The sequence below is a fragment of the Dendrobates tinctorius genome, unplaced genomic scaffold (genome assembly GCF_039654945.1).
Source record: "Dendrobates tinctorius isolate UK_male_01 unplaced genomic scaffold, ASM3965494v1 ptg000107l, whole genome shotgun sequence".
In the NCBI taxonomy this organism is placed as follows: Eukaryota; Metazoa; Chordata; class Amphibia; order Anura; family Dendrobatidae; genus Dendrobates; species Dendrobates tinctorius.
Window position 1 is genome coordinate 21,945,233 of NW_027361775.1, and position 22,069 is coordinate 21,967,301.

Here is a 22,069-nt window from a genome sequence, read left to right on the forward strand (position 1 = left end):
AAGAAAACAGTTGGGGGGCAGAAGAAACGTTACAAAGACTGCTTTAGGCTATGTGCCCACGCTTGCGTTTTTAAATGCTCAGGAAAAGGACCCCCTTCCCAGAAAACGCGCGTCTTTTTTCCGTGCGATTCTTGCGCGGTTTTTGCAAAAAAGCCACGCGTTTTTGACGCGCATTTTCTGGGATCATTGGGGAAGGCTTAAAACGCTTAGCAATGCGGAAATTAATAAGCATGCTGCGTTTTTAGCCGCTAAGCGATTCCTGAGCGGTTAAAAACGCATGCATTGGCACAAAAAGCCAAAAAAGCATGCAAATTAATTGGAAGCATCTTGTAAGCATTTCTGCAGCGTCTGAGCCGGCACAAACGCTGCGGAAACGCTTACAAAAACGCAACGTGGGCACACAGCCTTAGAGCATCTCTCAGGAACCTGGGAGTCAACATCAACAAATGGGAGAAGCTTGCCCTGGATCGTCAGCTTGGCGAGGCAGGATCATCTCAGCAACACATGAAGTTGAAGATAGGAGAATCTTTGAGGCAAGAGAAAGCAAGCTGTGTGCAAGGCACAAGCAGTATCTACTGTCCTGACCACATCTACTTACTTATTTCACATATGTCGGCGAGCCTTCGGGGCCAGGATTAGCCTCATCAGTCACTGAAGTCATTGTCATCTTCCACTACAAAGGCAGCAGAACAGTAGTTATTAATTTCTGCTTTTCTTCTCTATATACTGTAGCCATACTGCCATGACATTTTCCAACCATTAGTCATAAGTACACAATGCAACAGACATCTTTGGCTCATCGCTTTTCCTACACCCTTCACATGCGTCCCCCACCACATGGCAAACCACATACTGATGTATCCATTCAAAGATTTGAAAAGGATACAATTACGGTATATCCAGGGATGGGGACCAGTTCAGCATCCCGTGTCTTTATCAGTTGTCTGAAATGGTTGTCATGTTAACAAATATCAAAGAAATGGGAGACTCCTATCCTTGTAAACATGAAGTAGCAGCCATCCAACAGCAGTCAGTTGTCATTTTGTTGTATAGGTGCATAATGTGGATTTATGGCCAATTAAACAGGAAAATGTCCTTATAATTGATAAGCAGCAATTATTTTGCCAGTAATAAAAGTGCAGGAAGGCCACATTTGTCAGTAAGAATATGTATTTTAGTTTTAATCTTGCATGTACCAAGCACATGTCAGTTATTTTCTCTCCATTAGTAGATGTGATGGGAGGAAATTGGATGAAACTGAATGGGAGGAGACACAGATTAGATATTAGAAAAAACTTTTTGACAGTTAGAGTGATCAATGAGTGGAACAGGCTGCCACGAGAAGTGGTGAGTTCTCCTTCAATGGAAGTCTTCAAACAGAGGCTGGACAGACATCTGACTGGGATGATTTAGCGAATCCTGCTTTGAGCAGGGGGTTGGACCAGATGGCCCAGGAGGTCCCTTCCAACTCTACGATTCTATGATTCTATGTAAAACACACATAAGATAGCCGGCTAATATAAAGGATGTTTTGGTTTAGTCTGAATCTGTATAATATGAGGAAAAACAGGCTCCTTACTGGAAATAAAAAGAGTTAGCAGTTGACTAAAAGATCAGCGACCTATATAAAACCATATTGTTCAGTAAGAACATGAAGAGCTAAGGAGAATTTTCCGTATGTCTAATTTTCTCTGCAGATGGAGTATGACACCCCAGACAGTCAACGCTTATTATTTGCCAAACAAGAATGAAATCGTCTTCCCAGCAGGCATCCTCCAGGCTCCGTTCTACGCTCCCACACACCCTAAGTATGTGTTCAGCTTTTATACTTATCCCAGCCAGAATAAGGAAATGTTATATAAATGTTGGCTTGCACGCAGTTCAAATATGTATAAAGAAGCAAAGACGAATTTATCAGAAAGGTCTTGGAGGTAGCCCATGATGCTGCTGTGGGGCCTAAGAAAAGAGAAAGCCGCATGCCACCGGGCCCTCCTGCACCACAGTATTGTGATTGAATAAATGAGCAACATTTGTTTTACTATTTCCCCAATTATGATTATTAAAATGGATATGAGCACCTTTAAGCAGCAGTTTATTTTTACTAAAATACATATATTTTGCATAAAAGGTGTTTTTGAAAGGGGGCTATTGCAAAAATGTCAGACTGTTTGGCTTCTTCAGCTTCTGTGTAGTACAATTCTTAGCAGGGTGCCAAATTAATTATCAGTGAAATCGCTCTGACAGCAGGGCTTTAGCCCGTATTTTTCCTCTCCTAAACATTCTTTAAACTTGAAAATAACCAAATCAAAGTTGAACTTTGATTTAACCATAAACAGCTTAAAAGATGTTCAGGAAAGAAGAGACAGTTGTCAGATGGGGGTCCATCGATTGGACCTGTGGTTTTTTTTTTTCAGCACATCTCACAAATGCTCTAGTGGTTTGAGACCCAAGGGCCAAGTCAACATGTTGAAATCATTGTCATGTTCCTCACACCATGTCCAAATAAATTTTGCATGTGTCAAGGTGCATTGTCCTGCTGACAGGCAGCTGTCTATATGAATATCCATTACAGTAAAGTGTGTACTTGGTCTGCAACAATATTTAGGTTAGAGGTACATGTCAAAGTAACATTCACATGAATACCAGTACCAAGGGACTCCATCACAGTACCTCTACCGGCATCCATAGTGTAGTGTATCCTGGTGCCATCACTCTCCTAGGTAAGCAGTGCACACTTGTCTGACATAATGTAAAAAAATCTGATCCATCACACCAGGATACGTTCATCTATTGCTAGCTAGGTGTGCTCAATAATTGTTCTAAAAGCAGCTGGGAATAGTCTTCAAAACCTACAGTTTTGGATATGGATTAACCCATTTTGTCAATACTGCCCACATCCTTACTTTTACCCACTTTACTACTACCAAAATGTAAACTTTAAAGGAAACCTGTTAGCTGAGGCACTCTGACGAAACCTCGGGCAGCACGAATCAGAGATCCGCTTCTGCATTTTAAACATCTATAACCATTTACAGTTAGGTCCATATATATTTGGACAGAGACAACATTTTTCTAATTTTGGTTCTAGACATTACCACAATGAATTTTAAACAAAACAATTCAGATGCAGTTGAAGTTCAGACTTTCAGCTTTCATTTGAGGGTATCCACATTAAAATTTGGATGAAGAGTTTAGGAGTTTCAGCTCCTTGAGGGTGGTTTCACATTAGCGCTTTTTAAGCGCACGCACGGCCGGGGGTAGCTCCGCCCCCGAGCCGGCTCTCTGCCTGGCGTGCCCGCCCCTTGCTTGTAGCGCCGCCTCCTAGCGCACAGCGGCGCCTGCGATCGGCGCACCCTATCTTTAGCATAGGGTGCGCAGATCGTGCGCAGGCCGTGCGCTAGTTGCGCTTTGACCTGCGCTGCGCACTTTTGACGGTGCGCCGTGCGCGCCAAAATCAAACTTTTCGTTTGATGTGCGCTAGGAGGCGGCGCTACAAGCAAGGGGCGGGCACGCCGGGCAGAGAGGCGGCTCGGGGGCGGAGCTACCCCCGGCCGTGCGTGCGCTTAAAAAGCGCTAATGTGAAACCACCCTAACATGTGCCACCCTGTTTTTAAAGGGACCAAAAGTAATTGGACAGATTAAATAATTGTAAGTAAAATGTTCATTTCTAGTACTTGGTTGAAAACCCTTTGTTGGCAATGACTGCCTGAAGTCTTGAACTCATGGAGATCACCAGACGCTGTGTTTCCTCCTTTTTGATGGTTTGCCAGGCCTTCACTGTGGTGGTTTTCAGTTGCTGTTTGTTTGTGGGCCTTTCTGTCTGAAGTTTAATCTTAAAGGGAATCTGTCACTCTTTTTTTGGCCGTTCAGCTGCCGGCATAGACATTGGGGGCTTATCTACAGCATTCTGTAATGCTGTAGAAAAGCCTCCGATGTAACCTGAAAGAGAAGAAAAACACGTTAGATTATACTCACCGAGGTGGGCGGTCCGGTCCGATGGGTGTCGCCGTCCCGTCCGGCGCCTCCCTTCTTCATGCGATGACGTCCTCTTCTCCCGTCCTGTAATGGCTCCGGCGCAGGCGCACTGCTCTGCCCTGTTGAGAGCAGAGCAGAGTTCTGCAGTGCTCAGGCGTCGGGAGAGGACTGGCACCTGCGCACTGCAGAATTCTGCTCTGCCCTCAACAGGGCAGAGCAATGCGCCTGCACTGGAGCCATTTCAGGACGGGAGAAATGGACATCATTGCATGAAGAAGGGAGGCGCCGCACCTGGCCTCAACACCCATCGGACCGGACCGCCCACTTCGGTGAGTATAATATAACGTGTTTTTCTTCTCTTTCAGGTTACATCGGGGGCTTATCTACAGCATTACAGAATGCTGTAGATAAGCCCCCGATGTCTATGCCGGCAGCTAATAGGGGAAAAAAAGAGTGACAGATTCCCTTTAACAAGTGGAATGCATGCTCAATTGGGTTGAGATCAGGTGACTGACTTGGCCATTCAAGAATATTCCACTTCTTTGCTTTAATAAACTCCTGGGTTGCTTTGGCTTTATGTTTTGGGTCATTGTCCATCTGTAGTATGAAACGACGACCAATCAGTTTGGCTGCATTTGGCTGGATCTGAGCACACAGTATGGCTCTGAATACCTCAGAATTCATTCGGCTGCTTCTGTCCTGTGTCACATCATCAATAAACACTAGTGACCCAGTGCCACTGGCAGCCATGCATGCACAAGCCATCACACTGCCTCCGCCGTGTTTTACAGATAATGTGGTATGCTTTGGATCATGAGCTGTACCACGCCTTTGCCATACTTTTCTCTTTCCATCATTCTGGTAGAGGTTGATCTTGGTTTCATCTGTCCAAAGAATGTTCTTCCAGAACTGTGCTGGCTTTTTTAGATGTTTTTTTAGCAAAGTCCAGTCTAGCCTTTTGATTCTTGATGCTTATGAACCCTCTGTATTTACTTTCATGCAGTCTTCTCTTTATGGTAGATTTGGATATTGATGCGCCTACCTCCTGGAGAGTGTTGTTCACTTGGTTGGCTGTTGTGAAGGGGTTTCTCTTCACCATGGAGATTATTCTGCGATCATCCACCACTGTTGTCTTCCGTGGGCGTCCAGGTCTTTTTGCATTGATGAGTTCACCAGTGCTTGCTTTCTTTCTTTCTTTCTTTCTCAGGATGTATCAAACTGTAGATTTTGCCACTCCTAATGTTGTAGCAATTTCTCGGATGGGGTTTTTCTGTTTTTGCAGCTTAAGGATGGCTTGTTTCACCTGTATGGAGAGCTCCTTTGACCGCATGTTTCCTTCATAGCAAAACCTTCCAAATGCAAGCACCACACCTCAAATCAACTCCAGGCCTTTTATCTGCTTAATTGAGAATGACATAAAGAAGGGATTGCCCACACCTGTCCATGAAATAGCCTTGGAGTCAATTGTCCAATTACTTTTTGTCCCTTTAAACACAGGGGGGCACATTTTAAGGAGCTGAAACTCCTAAACCCTTCATCCAATTTTAATGTGGATACCCTCAAATGAAAGCTGAAAGTCTGAACTTCAAATGCATCTGAATTGTTTTGTTTAAAATTCATTGTGGTAATGTCTAGAACCAAAATTAGAAAAATGTTGTCTCTGTCCAAATATATATGGCCATAACTGTATAAGGACCACAGTCCAATTCTGTGCCTATGATAAGTGTCATCTGTGAGATCTCATTGAACACTAATATGTACTACCTACAAATGATGCTAAAATCCATAATACAAGCTATAGCAGTACAGTATGTGGTAAATTAAAACGTAACCTTTAATCTCTTAATCAACTTAAAATAACAGATGTGTAAAATATATTTAGTCCAGCCAGACTTAAAGTGCAAACCAGTGCTGCTTCCACCTTACATATGACCATATCCTGAATATGGCACGGTGACTAATGGGATTATGCGACGGGCTGTGTCGGACCAGACCTCTCTACTACTGATCTTCATATTGAGTGAAAGTGTTCTAATCTATGTATAATACTACTATGGCATAATTATCCTTCAGTGGTTTCAATATATATGACCCATTGCTATCACTACCAAAGTCCATAATACAATTATGGTAATTAAAAAAAAAGAAATTTCATTGTTCAAAGGCTCAATTTAAAGAAATCGCAATTAAATGGAATCTGTCACCAAGTTTTTGCCACCTAATTTGAGAGAAGCATAATACAGACACAGAGACCCTGATTCCAGCGATGTGTCACTTACTGGGCTGCCTGCTGTAGTTTTCACAAAACCAGTGTTTTATCAGCTGAAAATTATCTATAAAGGACTAATAAACTGGCTGACATGTAGACCGCTATATTCATGAGCTCTGTTTAACCCCTTCCCCAACGCTCAACACTATTCTTCTCTCAGATATAGGCTATGTTCCCATGTTGCGTTTTTGCTGCATTTTTTTAATGCAAATTTTAAGCTGTGTTTTACAGTACCAGCAAAAGCTATGAGATTTCAGAAATCTCATGCACACTGTTAGGCGTCAGGTTTCTGCAACTGCACAGCAGGGATCCAGAGCCTCACATTCAGCGGTCTCCTATTCTCCATCGACCGCAGAGGAGCCTGCTCAACATTTCCGTCATTCCCGACGCTCTGCTCAGACCAGCTCTGTAGGTCTGGTTGTTGCTGCCACCTCTGTGCCAGCAATAGCAACGCAGGCGGCTCAGCAGCAAGCCGCTCCAGAGGCTAAGTCCTTCCGTCTCTCCACTGAGTATGCTCACGAGACCATCTCCCATTGGAGATCAGGAGTCACATATACAAGTCCTTCTCCAGATCTGATTTGTCCATCTCAGGGATCTGGAAGCTTCCGGAAGGTCCCAGCCATAAAAGGTTCGCATGGCCGAGCGGCCATGCGCTAGTATAGACTCTTGTTGCTACCTGTGTTAATGATGACGGATGCATGGACTCGCAAATGACTCATTAAGATTCCCCTCCCTCTGATATTACGAGTGTGGATAGGGAACTAGTGATGGAGTCAGCGCCAGTCAGTGGCAAGCTACAGGCCACAGTGCATATCATCCACGGTACTAGCGTCCGACAGTGTGCCTGCTACCAGGCGTTGTCGTCTTGCAGCAGTGTTTGTCGCTGTGCTGCAGTCAGCAGTACTTATTGGCGTCTGCAGTTGCGATGCCGTATGCGCGGTAGGTCTAGAAGGACGCTGACCTTGTGTCTTGGGCCCGAGTCCTGTGACCATATACCGTGCGTGCATTCTGCTGAGACCTGTGAGATCAACAGGCTCAGCATTTGTGTTTAACGCCTTGGCATCTCTGTGAATTAACAGAGTCCGCCCAGCGCACTCCGGGTGACGTTCCACCCGCGTAGGCAATACCGCCATATTGCGCGTCTGCCATTACATAGCAGCAGTGTAACACCTCTGCTCGGTGGACCCCGGGCGGCGAACGCACTTTCTGTTATTTATTATTTAGTGTGTTCCGCCGTCCATAACACACACACATTGGTTTTTTTTTCCTGACTGAATTTGAAAACTGCAGCGTTTTTGTAAACTGAAGCATGTCACTTTTTTCAACATTTTCGCAGAGTGTACTCAACCTAGAAAGAAATGAGTAAGTGCAAAAACACAGGTATCAGGTTTTGCTGTGTTTATGGTGAAAAAAGCAGGTACAGCAGGATGTGAAACCCATTTATTTTTGTGATTTGCTCAAGTTTAACTCATAATATCTTGGTCTCCTCACCTGTGAATGGATGTTAGCATTAGTTACAGTTTAATTTAATGTAAAAGTAAACAATTGCCTGAGCAATTCAATGGGCGACCCATATGTAAAACTAAACACCGCCTGACCAATGTGCGAAATTGAACAATGCCCAACCATCTCAATGACCCAATGTGTGTAAGTAAACAGTGTCCTTATTTCAGACAAATTGATAATTTGATCAATTTGCCGTTTTTCCAAAAATGTTTTATGGTGTCACATAAGTCTTTCATTGGTGACCTACACCTTGCATTGTTCACGCTTGTATGGTGGAAGCAAAGCTAAACTTTGGTATCCTGAAAAACGCAGCAAAAACTGAGGGACAAATGCAGCAAAATCTGATTTTTGTAAGCAGCTTTTTTACTGCTAAGAAAGCAGGTTTTGCCTCCAGAAAAAAATGCAGCAAAAACGCTTCATGTGAACATAATCTAACTTTAAAAATGTTTCAAAGGAGCCTATTAGTCATCGTAAAAATTAAAACAACACTGCAAACCATAGTCATAATAATCAAAAAAAACATATACCGTAATCAATGTACAAATGCACAATGTTCAAATAATACAGTTGTGGCTAAAAGTATTGACACCCCTGCAATTCTGTCAGATAATCCTCAGTTTCTTCCTGAAAATGATAGCAAACACAAATTCTTTGGTATTATTATCTTCATTTAATTTGTCTTAAATGAAAAAACACAAAAAGAATTGTCCTAAAGCCAAATTGGATATAATTCCACACCAAACATAAAAAAGAGGGTGGACAAAAGTATTGGCACTGTTCGAAAAATCATGTGATGCTTCTCTAATTTGTGTAATTAACAGCACTTGTAACTTACCTGTGGCACCTAACAGGTGTTGGCAATAACTAAATCACACTTGCAGCCAGTTGACATGGATTAAAGTTGACTCAACCTCTGTCCTGTGTCCTTGTGTGTACCACATTGAGCATGGAGAAAAGAAAGAAGACCAAAGAACTGTCTGAGGACTTGAGAAACCAAATTGTGAGGAAGCATGAGCAATCTCAAGGCTACAAGTCCATCTCCAAAGACCTGAATGTTCCTGTGTCTACCGTGCGCAGTGTCATCAAGAAGTTTAAAGCCCATGGCACTGTGGCTAACCTCCCTAGATGTGGACGGAAAAGAAAAATTGACAAGAGATTTCAACGCAAGATTGTGCGGATGTTGGATAAAGAACCTCGACTAACATCCAAACAAGTTCAAGCTGCCCTGCAGTCTGAGGGTACAACAGTGTCAACCCGTACTATCCATCGGCGTCTGAATGAAATGGGACTGTATGGTAGGAGACCCAGGAAGACCCCACTTCTTACCCCAAGACATAAAAAAGCCAGGCTGGAGTTTGCCAAAACTTACTTGAAAAAGCCTAAAACGTTTTGGAAGAATGTTCTCTGGTCAGATGAGACAAAAGTAGAGCTTTTTGGGCAAAGGCATCAACATAGAGTTTACAGGAGAAAAAAAGAGGCATTCAAAGAAAAGAACACGGTCCCTACAGTCAAACATGGCGGAGGTTCCCTGATGTTTTGGGGTTGCTTTGCTGACTCTGGCACTGGACTGCTTGACCGTGTGCATGGCATTATGAAGTCAGAAGACTACCAACAAATTTTGCAGCATAATGTAGGGCCCAGTGTGAGAAAGCTGGGTCTCCCTCAGAGGTCATGGGTCTTCCAGCAGGACAATGACCCAAAACACACTTCAAAAAGCACTAGAAAATGGTTTGAGAGAAAGCACTGGAGACTTCTAAGGTGGCCAGCAATGAGTCCAGACCTGAATCCCATAGAACACCTGTGGAGAGATATACAAATGGCAGTTTGGAGAAGGCACCCTTCAAATGTCAGGGACCTGGAGCAGTTTGCCAAAGAAGAATGGTCTAAAATTCCAGCAGAGCATTGTAAGAAACTCATTGATGGTTACCGGAAGCGGTTGGTCGCAGTTATTTTGGCTAAAGGTTGTGCAACCAAGTATTAGGCTGAGGGTGCCAATACTTTTGTCTGGCTCATTTTTGGAGTTTTGTGTGAAATTATCAATGTTTTGCTTTTTGCTTCATTCTCTTTTGTGTTTTTTCACTTAAGACAAATTAAATGAAGATAATAATACCAAAGGATTTGTGTTTGCAATCATATTCAGGAAGAAACGGAGTATTATCTGACAGAATTGCAGGGGTGTCAATACTTTTGGCCACAACTGTAAAGCGTAAAAAATACACATTACACAGGTAATTGCCAACATGTAAAAACTTATTTTTGTCTAGTGTTAGATCTCTCAGCCCTGTTTCGTTAGAATAATAAAGTGTATATTTACAAGACAGCATGTCTACATACATAAGGCTGGTTTCACACTTGCGTTTTTTTGCGCTGCGTTTTTGCGCATACATGCGCATGCGGTTTTTTTCCTATATTTAACATGGGTGCCCATTGTCATGCATTTGTACGCGTTTGTATGCAAATGCGTTTTTTTGTAGTGTGCACCTGTTGCATTTTTTGTGCATCCGACCTGTCTTAAAAAAACGCATGTGCACGCAATGCGCACGGAATTCTCCCCAAAACACATTAAAGTCTATGGGAGTGCTGACGTGCGCATTGTCATGCGCACGTCAGTGTTTAAAATCCATTCGCAAAAAACAAGAAAATGCATTAAAATCGCATGATGCGGTTTTTATGCGCGTTTGCACTGCGCACGTAGCGCAGCGCAAAAAAACGCAAGTGTGAAAGTAGCCTTAGTGGGTCAAAATACCAAATGGTAAATAACTACTTATATCTGGGTATGGTTATAATCAGGTAACACACCATTGTATGTTTATTTACCTATGATTATACACTGATATAGGACAGCCTAATAATATGGATATTGGATTACACAATTTGCAGAAGACACCTATAGCTAAAATTAATTATCAATTATTTTCACATATTAAAGTCACTTTCTGTCCATTTCCTTGTGATCCTCCTTGAGATGTTCTACTCCTTCATTAGAGTCCAGCTGTGTTTTATTAAACTGATAGGACTTGATCTGTAAAGGCACACACCTGTCGATATAAGACCTCACAGCTCACAGTGCATGTCAGACCAAATGAGAATCATGACATCAAAGGAACTGGTCAAGGTGCTCAGAGACAGAATAGTGGCAAGGCACACATATGGACAAGGTTACAAAAGAATTTCTGCAGTACTCAAGGTTCCTAAGAGCACAGTGGCCTCCATAATCCTTAAATTAAAGAAGTTTGGGACCACCAGAAGTCTTCCTAGAATTGGCTGTCCAGCCAAACTGAGCAATCGTGGGAGAAGAGCCTTGGTGAGAGAAGTAAAGAAGAACCCCAAGATCACTATGGCTGAGCTCCACAGATGCAGTAGGGAGATGGGAGAAAGTTCCACAAAGTCAACTATCACTGCAGCCCTCCACCAGTCGGGCGTTTATGGCAGAGTTGCCCAACGGAATCCTATCCTCAGTGCAAGACATATGAAAGCCTGCATAGAGTTTGCTAAAAAACACATGAAGGACTCCCAGGCTATGAGAAATAAGATTCTTTGGTGTGATGAGACAAAGATAGAACTTTTTGGTGATAATTCTAAGTGATATGTGTGGAGAAAACCAGGTCATCACCTGCCTAATATAATCCCAACAGTGAAACATGGCGGTGGCAGCATCATGCTATGGGGTGTTTTTCAGCTGCAGGGACAGGACGACTGGTTGCAATTGAAGGAAACATGAAGGCAGCCAAGTCCAGAGATATCCTGAATGAAAACCTCTTCCAGAGTGCTCTGGACCTCAGACCTGGCCGAAGTTTCACCTTCCAACAAGACAATGACCCTAAGCACACAGCTAAAATAACAAAGGAGTGGCTTCAGAACAACTCTGTGACCATTCTTGACTGGCCCAGCCAGAGCCATGACCTAAACCCAATTGAGCATGTCTGGACAGACCTGAAAATGGCTGTCTACCAACGTTCACCATCCAACCTGATGGAACTGGAGAGGATCTGCAAGGAAGAATGGCAGGGGATCCCCAAATCCAGGGGTGAAAAACTTGTTGCATCATTCCCAAGAAGACTCATGGTTGTACTAGCTCAAAAGGGTGCTTCTACTCAATACTGATCAAAGGGTCTGACTACTTATGACCATGTGATATTTCAGGTTTTCTTTTTATAATAAATTTGCAAAAATTTCTACATTTCTGTTTTTTTTCAGTCAAGATGGGATGCAGAGTGTACATTAATAAGAAAAAAATGAATACAGTAACATAAGTATGGTAGGGATACATGGTACTTGTGCTCTTATAAGCATTATTTGTATTTGGATTCTGTGCTCATTGTAGTAATTTTTAAAATCTTTTCTTGTTAAGATTCCCTTTTTTCTATAGCATGTCTGATCTTGCTCATACTTTCTTTCTCTTCTTTCTTCTTCAGGGCTCTAAATTTCGGGGGTATTGGAGTAGTGATGGGACATGAACTGACGCATGCATTTGATGATCAAGGTTTGTTACATAGATAATTGGTCAAAAGCATTATATGTCTAAGAAAAGCTTAGGTTAAATAATATAAAAATGTTTTTTAAGTGAATTTGTCTCCTTATTTTACAATACAAGCTGTAAGCATTCGAGATAAGCAATTTTAATCAGGTGGAATTTAATTCTTGTAGAATTTTATACAAATTTGTATTCTCCAGAATACTGATTTTTTTTTTTGTAACTCACATTGGGTGAAAGCAACAAAAATTATTAACAGCTGTGAAAGACATTTTACTGAATTGTAAAGGGCCAAGCAAACAGTTAAAAATAAAATAAATAAAATTGACCTTATGGCTCACCTGTCCCGCCGTCTGGTCATCTGCACCTTTACTTTTCACCTTGCCAGTCAGGGGCATCCTCTCCGGCTGCTTCACTCCATATCGAGTCTTTCATTACTGACTAGACCTCACATGTCACTGTTCCATCCTGACACACCTTGACAAAGTCATGAAATTACAACATGATGACTGAGGCCTAGTCATCATAGTGACTTCAGAGACCTAGTTGGAGACTGAAGACACACAATGGAGTGAAGGACAAAGAGGATGCACATGATGGGAAGGTGAAAAGAAGAGACGCAGAGGACCAGATGATGGGATAGTTGAGCAGTGAGGTAAGTATTACATTTTTTTACACTTTACGTTTAGAATAAGAGACCTAGAGTATAATAAGGAATATTCAATTTGTATTAAATTATTTACCTGCAAATCAAATTCCCCTCTAAAATCTGTGTGATTTGCCAAATTCTAATCTTTTTAGGTTCGATCATCTCTTCTTTGCACTACTAAACTTATCACTGATTAGCTTACTTTACACCACACCCATGGTGTACTTACTTTAAAAACCCATGTCAAAATGGCTGTGTAATCTGTTATATTGTTGCATTTGTTGAAAAAAGATGTACTCTAACTCCATCATGTTCAACCTTTCTTCATCAAGTATACATTACTGGCATTAGTGGTCTCTAGCCTATTTAGAACTGTCAGTACCATTTATTGAGAAAAGCATCCGCCACTTTTTTATAAGCTGATGTAATATCTGTTATTACTATCTCTTGTTGTAGTGTATTCCACAGGCTGATCACTCTAACCCTTGCTTACGTCAATGTCTAAATTGTCTTACATCCACATATGATTTGTGAAAGTTGAAAAGCAGCTAGAAACTACCAGAACTCATGAGTCTACTGTATTACTGTATTTATGGGCTAATCTCAATCTCCGCCCATCTTACCTGATTGACAGCACTCAGTGTCTCTCCGCTATCAGTCAGGTTGGGTGAGCGGATACTGAATATACTTGGATTTGTCGTAAGCTCTTTCACTTTCTTGCTAAACTTAAATGGAATCTCTCAGTAGGATTCACCATTATAAGACGCCTATATGGGCATATAGGGCATAGAAAGTTGAATAAAATGATACCTTTATATCTGCAATTCAATGGCTTATTTTAGAGAAATCCACATTTTTTTCACATGTAAATAACTTTAAAGAGCTAAAGTCCGGACACCGATCTCCCTGAGAATCTGCCTCCAGTGCTTATTGCAAATGAAAGTGGATATTACCAGGGTGAGATATCTAGATCAGGAGCGCAGACTGTCAGTTATTACAAAAAAAACCCCACAAAGGTACACATATGGAAACAAAGGAGTAAAGTAACGTGTGAAACAAACATGTGTTAAACATTAGATTTCTAAAAAAAGAAAAAAAAAAAACCTTGCACTCTTATAAAAGATATATAACCTCTTAGCATTCTCCCAAGCAGCTTTATAAGGTAGTCACCTTGAAGTGCTTCCAACAGTATTAAAGGAGTTTGCATATGTGTTGTTGGCTGCTTTGCCTTCACCCGGTGGTCTAACCATCTCAATTGGGTTGAGTCAAATGATTGTGGAGGCAATAACCTCTCACGACGCTGCACTCCATCTCTCACTCTTTTGGTCTCATTGCCCTTGCATAATATGGAGGTGTGTTTTGGGGCATTATCCTGTTGCAACACAAATGATGGTCACACTTAGAGAAAACCAGATGGGATGGCATGTCGTTGCAGAATTCTGTTGTACCAATGATGGGTAAGAGTGCCTTGAATTTGGAATAAATCACCAACAGTGTCATCAGCAAAGCACCCGTACACAATCTCACCTCCCCCTTCATGCTTCACAGTGGGCACTACACAGGTAGGAACATCTGCTCACCTTTTCTGCATCATACATAGATATTGTGGTTGGTACCAAAAATCTCAAATTTTGACTTATCACAGATTTCTACTTACATAATGTCCAGTCCTTATGTTACTTGGACCAAACAAGTCTCCAGACAAGTCTCCTCTTGTTTGCAGTCGTCAGTAGTGGCTTTTTTTTTACAGCAATTCGACCATAAAAGCCTATAAATGCCACTCACCTCTAGATAATTCATGTGAAGATGTGTCTGCTACTTGATGCATCATTTATGAGGACTGTTATCTGAAGTGCTCTCAATTAGATTTTTTTGAGACTGTTATCTCTGATAAACTTATCATCCGCAGTAAAGGTAATACTTGGTCTTCCTATCTTGAGATAATCCTCATAGGAGCCAGTTTCAGCATAGGGATTGATGGCTTTCATGACTACATTTGAAGATACCTGGAGTGCGTCCATTAGCTCCCATGCCTTGTTCCTCACAGGCACCTGGAGCGCGTCTTTTTGCCCACATGCTGCGCACCCTGCAGGTTGAATAGAACATCTAGTGCCACAGTGAAAGACCCTCTTCCACACAGATTTTACTTGAGAAAGGCAACTAACGCCGAAACGTTGCAGGAATATATCTGTCTACACCAGGGTCATTTTTTCATTTTTGTTATGTGGTGGTGTTTTGCCTCATTTCATTTGATTATTGGTTAATAAATTCATCATATGAGTGCCAAAGTTTTTGTATTACTATTTACACTTGAAGATACCTCAAAGGTTCTAGCAATTTTCCAGATTGAATGCCCTTCATGTCTTAGGGTACCATTACACATAACGATGTCCCAGCGATCCCACCCACGATCCGACGTGGATGGGATCGCTGGGACATTGTTAGCTGATCGCTGGTGACCTGTCACATAGACAGCCCCTCCAGCGATCAGGACCAGCGAGCACGCTGGTTACCAGCGTAAACATCGGGTTTCTAAGGGCTGCGGGGCCCTTAGAAACCCGATGTTTACCCTAGATACCAGGGTGCCCTGCAGGCAGGGCGGAAGGTGGAGGCAGAGCGGCGCACAGACACACCGGCGTAGCTCTGCTATCTGCTACTCCGGTCTGATAGACTGGAGTAGCAGATAGCAGAGCTACTCCGGTCTGTGCGCCGCTCTGCCTCCACCTCCCGCCCTGCCTGCAGTGTACGCTGGTATCTAGGGTAAACATCGGGTTTCTAAGGGCCCCGTAGCCCTTAGAAACCCGATGTTTACATTGGTTGCTCATCGCTGGCTCCCGCTGCCACACGCAGCGATGCGCGCTGGCCAGCGGGAGACCAGCGATGAAAAAATGGCCCAGGACGGTCCAGCACAATCAGTGATACCCGGCAGGGGGGCCGATCGCTGCTGGATGTCACACACAGCGATCTCGCTGGAGAGATCGCTGATGTGCCACAAAATCAGCGATCTCGCCAGCGAGATCGCTGTGTGTAACGGGCCCTTTAAAGTATTGATGTCTTTGGAATGCCAAAGTGGTGTAAAGCTGTCATCAGAATAAAAGGGGATGTTTTTTCAAACTTGATTCTTTACTCCTTGTTTCCATATGTCGTCTTTTGTGGTTTTGTTCCCTTCAATCTGAATCTACAATGTGCACATTCCAATAGGAACTAAGAAAACCATTCCTTGCAGTATATAGCTAAAGTCAGGGTCCCTTAGGCTGGTTTCACATTTGCGTTTTTTAGCGCTGGAAAAAAACGCATATGTGCGCATGCGTTTTTTCCCCTATATTTAACATGGGTGCGCATACCTGCGCGCTTGTAAGCGCATGTATGCGATTTTCATGCGCTGCGTTTTTTTGGGGTGTGCGTTTGTATTTTCCAGACGCAGCATGTTGCATTTTTTGGCCCTGCAAAAAAGCGCATGCGCACATATGCGCACGTTTTGCGCTAAAAATGGCCATTATAGCCTATGGATGCGCATATGTGCGCACTGGCATGCTCATGTATGCGTTTTTTTGCATATGCGTTGTTTTTTTTTAACCATGGAATTTAGGGGTTTGGGTTAGAGTTAGGGTTAGTTAAGGGGGTTTAGGGTTAGGGTTAGGGTCAGGGTCAGGGTTAGGGTTGGGGTTGGGGTTTGGGTCAGGGTTAGGGTTAAGTATGGTTTGGTTAAGGGTTAGGGTCAGGGTTAGGGTCAGGATTAGGGTTAAGTATGGTTTGGTTAAGGGTTAGGGTCAGGGTTAGGGTTAGGGTCAGGGTTAGGGTTAGGGTTACGTATGGTTTTGTTAAGGGTTAGGGTCAGGGTTAGGGTCAGGATTAGGGTTAAGTATGGTTTGGTTAAGGGTTAGGGTCAGGGTTAGGGTTAGGGTTAGGGTCAGGGTTATGGTCAGGGTTAGGGTTAAGTATGGTTTTGTTAAGGGTTAGGGTCAGGGTTAGGGTCAGGATTAGGGTTAAGTATGGTTTGGTTAAGGGTTAGGGTCAGGGTTAGGGTTAGGGTCAGGGTCAGGGTTATGGTCAGGGTTAGGGTTAGGGTCAGGGTTAAGTATGGTTTTGTTAAGGGTTAGGGTCAGGGTTAGGGTCAGGGTTAGGGTTAGGGTCAGGGTTAGGGTTAGGGTTAGTTAGGGTTTAGGGTTTGGGTTAGGGTTAAGTATGATTTGGTTAAGGGTTAGGGTCAGGGTTAGGGTCAGGGTTAGGGTTAGGGTCAGGGTCAGGGTTAGGGTTAGGGTCAGGGTCAGGGTTAGTAAAGTCATGGTTTGGGTTAGTGTGAGGGGCCACCTAATGTTGGAAAAAAACGCAAACGCGGTAAAAACGCACTAAAAACGCATACAAACGCATAAAAACGCTGCGTTTTTTTCATGCATGCTCATAAAAATGCTTGAAAAAAACGCAGCAGTTGTATGCTTTTGTATGCGTTTTTTCAATGCGTTTTTTTGCGGGAAAAACGCGCTGCAAAAAAAAGCAAGTGTGAAACTAGCCTTAGACAGTACATTGTCCCATTCAAATTGCCTTCCCGGGCAGGTCATGGGCGTCCAAAGCGGCGCACCCCCAGGATTGTGTTCCTTAAATGTCACATTCAGAAATTGCACACCATTGAACATTCGATTCAATGGTCAGCAATCAGTGCTCAGGTGTATAACACAACTGGCCAGGTATGTTGTAGCCTGGGCTCCTTAACTAACTCCATACTACCGCACGTATGTCACACACTGGGAAGAGGTTAAAAGAGAATAAAAATCCATTCTAACATGGCTTTTTAAAGTAAGTCCAAATAATCTATAAATGATGGTTGCAGTTTATATTGTGAAATTTAGTAACCGATCCTCTGTAACTGCTTATTGTGTTGCAACATGCACAATTGCAAGGCTTTATTTTGTCAATGGGCAGCTTTCAATATAGATAAGAAATAGACTAAGGATATAGTAATATATGTTATTTAATAGTCAACCTAAAGAACATCTCTGTAACTCGGCAACTTGAAAATATCCTCAATTATCAGTAATTCCCACTGAATGATTATTGGGTCTTTGCTGGAAAATAAAGAGCCTCTCCTACTGTTATAAATCTTTGCTATCTCTCTCTTGTGTGCATTATGAACTGAAAGGCTAAAGGTGTTGCAACAACTTGATTAAAAAGTAAAGTTATAGGTTTAGTTTCACTGCATGGATACTCCAAGTGTACAGACCATATGGTAATCTAACTGATGAAAATTTGCATTCTTTGCTGATCATTTTTAAATAATTACATTTTCCATTTACCCGCCCTTGTTCCTACCTTATTTATATGGATCAACAGATTACATGGGCAATTTTTGTGCACTTACATATCTCTGTTCAATTATAATGACAGGACGGGAATATGATGAGGAAGGTAACTTACGTCCTTGGTGGCAAAACTCATCTCTGGAGGCATTTAAAAATCGTACTGAGTGCATGGTTAGTCAATATAATACTTACAATGTGAATGGAGAGAAGGTCAATGGACGCCAAACACTTGGGGAGAATATAGCTGACAATGGCGGATTAAAGGCGGCATACCATGTAAGTGCCAGAATGTTAACTATTTGTGCTACGTGAAGTACTGGGCTAAGTGTAACTATTTTGCCATTTGTGACAGCAAAGTCCCAAGAAATACTGCTATAGAATGACCAAGTAATACCTCCACATAGTGATTGAAAAATGCTGCCATGCACAGATTAAATAATACATCTATACCATGGTTAAATAGTCCCATCATACTGTAACTGAATTATATCACCATCATTTTTCATGTTTTATCTGTATTGAATAACATCAGCTCTAAGCTCTTTAATGTTGAATCCTCTTACGGTAGTATTACACATGCCAGTTTGTTGTCAAACATGCAAAAGTTTACTATGAAATTCATGATAAAACCACATTTTAAAAAAGCATATGGTTTTCAAACTTGATGTGCAGTTTTTAAAATCCCTAATCTTATTATTTATGACTATGTGGTTTCCTATTCATACTTTGTATATACTTAATGGGGAAGATTTATCAATACTATCTAATTAGACAGTGCAAACGTCGAGTAGACAGTCTCAGGGTATGTGCACATGGCATCATTCAGACAAGTTTTTTAGGCCGAAGGAGCTTAATGATGGTCACACTCCTTAAGTGGCTTCACCAGCATCCTTTTAGACATTATTGTGGTGGTTCTGCCACTGGTGTCTTTTTCTCTATAGTTTCAAGTATAGAAAGCAGGTGGTTTCCTAGCAGAATACTCCCGAAGAATGAACAGGTCACTTCTTTACCCGCTTCAGGTTTCCGAATCTTGAAGCGATTAATAGATGCGGTATAAAATGAGACATGGGCAGATATATGGGGAGCTTTTGCATTGTTTTTTTCAGATCTATTAGGGGCAAAACCTGCACATACCCTCTAAGGAGTTTGCATGGTTTCAGAAAATCTCTGTCCCCCTGCTGCAGTTTGTGTCTAAAAAACAAACTAACCTTTACTCATCCTCTTCGGGCTTCTGTTACAGGCTGTAGTGCCGATCTTACAGCAACAGCTCTGCAGCCAATAATTCAAATTGCTGAAAATGCAGGATACAAGTCATATACAAGTTATATACAAGTCATATAATGGCCAGAATTAGTGTAATTCGCAATATATGACAGTTTATTCTGAAATGCTAGGTGCTTATTAACTTCTCTTTTGTGCCTGTTACTGGTACATGAAGGAAAACTGAAGATAATTCTGGGGCTAAAAAAGGCATTTGCTTAAAATCAAAGGCTCAATGCACCTATTACCTGTTTAAAAAATGTTAATGCCTTTATTGGCTGTACTTGTCCCAGCTTAATTATAAAGTGCTGCAGAATATGTTTCCGCTATATAAATAAAATTATTATTTATTAATTGTGCTCTTTGAATCATAGAAAATCTTTACATAGCTGTTCTTCTATACAATTTTGGCAAAGACTTTCCAAAAGGTTACACATTGATTTAAAAAAAAAAAAAAATGAAACAAATAAATACTGACTTAAATTAAATCTTGCACTATATATTTTACTAAATAGATCTCATATCTTAGAGTTGGAAACCCAAAAACAAACCACAAAATAACCTAAAATTAACATAGTTAACATAATTTTGATCAAAATAATGTAGAAGCCATCCCGCCACGTCAAGGCAACCCTTGTGGGACAGTCCTAACTCTTGTATTTAAAACCTTTCCACTTGTCAAGTGATGTGAATGTGAACCAGGACTGAGGGACTGAACCACCAGTAATAGTATAGGCCAGACAGGATGGATTTTCCAACTCAGAAACAGGGCGGTCACACCCTTATATGCACAGAATGCACAATGAAACAAATGAGAAACTGGGTCTGAGATGAAAAAGTAAGTTAATGTGTATGCAAAATGTAAATGCATATAAACACATGACCTTTACACAGAGAAAACCAAAAGCAAAACACAAAACAAATATCCTGGAATAAAAAAGTAAAAAAATATATTGCAAAAATTGCATGAAGGTAGTAATAATAATAAGGGTATTTAGTAAACATAATTTTGATCAAAAGAATGTACAAGCCATCCCGCCACGTCAAGGCAACCCTTGTGGGACAGTCCTAACTGTTGCATTTACATTTTGCATACACATTAATTTACTTTTTCAGCTCAGACCCAGTTTCTCGTTTCTCTTGATGAGGCTCTTGTAGTTACCTTGAAAATCCATGATAGAATGACTGTATAATCTTGATATTTGATTTACCTGTTTATTTTCCCGGGTAGAGCTTAAAGCCCCCGTCACACAAGTTTTGTGACTTAACAGCGATCTCACCAGCGAGATCGCTGTGTGTGACACTGACCAGCGACTGGCCCCCCTGCCGGTTATCGCTGATCGTCCTGGAATAGCCAGGACATTTTTTTGATCGCTGGTCTCCCGCTGGCCAGCACGCATCACTGCGTGTGACAGGCGGGAGACCAGCGATCAGTGCCCTGGTAACTAAGGTAAACGCAGGGTTTCTAAGCACTGTGCGGTGCTTAGAAACCCGATGTGTACCTTAGTTACCAGCTCCCTGCATCAGCACGCTGGTAACTAACGTGCTTGGCGTCGCTGGTGCTGATCACTGGTGAAGCTGCCTGTTTGACAGCTCACCAGCGATTATGTAGCGACTCACCCGTGATCCTGACAAGTTGATATCGTTGTCGGGATCGCTGGTGAGTCGCTATGTGTGACGGGGCCCTTACTCATAAGATGCTCATTTTAATATCAGGCAGTAAAATGTTGAAAATTCACTATAGCTGTATAATCTATTTTTAAAGCAAGTTCATTAGCCTCTTCAGGTTTAATAGATCTATTTAATAATGTGTACAGTTTGTACTGTGAAACCTGTTTACAGTTCTGATTTCAATGGAGTGGCTAGTTATGCCTTCAGCAGTTAGGTGTATAATGAAGGTAAGGAAAATATACAGTTCTGGCAAAAATTAAGAGACCACTTCAGCTTCTTTACATGTCTGACAGCCATTCCATTCCAGTGTCAGTTGAATTCCAACCAGAGTACACCTCATTCTACTCAATGTGCTTCCGATTAGGTGATCACCTGAACCAAATCTTATTTAACGAAGGAAAGTATAAAAACCCTGCTGTGGTTTTCACAATCCTCTTGCAATAGGACAAGCTGGATGGCAAAATAAGTGCAAATAATATCCCAAAAGTAATAGGAATGAAAAAAATAACTTTTAGCCATGTCAAAGGAGTTGAAAAGAAAAGTCTTGAGTGAGGAAAAGAAGGGCTCAATTCTGGCTTTACCAGCAGAGGGATACAGTGAGCATCATGTTGCCTCCATTCTTAACATTTCTAAGAGAGAAATCCATTACAACAAGGTCAAGCAGCAGACATTGGGGACAACAAAGCTACAGACCGGCAGAGGGCGAAAATGACTCTCCACTGACCGGGATGACCGACATCTTATTCGAATGCCACTCAGCAACCACAGGATGACATCAAGTGACCTACAAAAGGAATGGCAAATGGCAGCTGGGGTGAAGTGCATGGCAAGAACAGTTCGTAACAGGCTCCTAGAGGCAGGACTCAAGCCACATAAAGCTTAAAAAAATAGTTTCATCAATGAGAAGCTGTGACGGCCGTCTGCGAATCTGGGCTGCAGTGGGGACAGCACCCCGAGTAACCCCGAGA

At 42.0% G+C, this 22,069-nt stretch overlaps 1 protein-coding gene across 2 annotated transcripts in view; it reads left to right on the plus strand.

Moving 5' to 3' along the window:
* Positions 1-22,069, plus strand: part of ECE2 (endothelin converting enzyme 2) — a 141,258-nt gene that overhangs the window by 109,247 nt on the left and 9,942 nt on the right. For both annotated transcript variants that reach the window (XM_073589236.1, XM_073589233.1), the window contains exons 15-17: positions 1,698-1,808; positions 12,166-12,233; positions 18,256-18,446. In XM_073589236.1, coding sequence (XP_073445337.1) covers positions 1,698-1,808; positions 12,166-12,233; positions 18,256-18,446 — 370 coding nt within the window. The remainder of the gene's footprint in view (positions 1-1,697; positions 1,809-12,165; positions 12,234-18,255; positions 18,447-22,069) is intronic.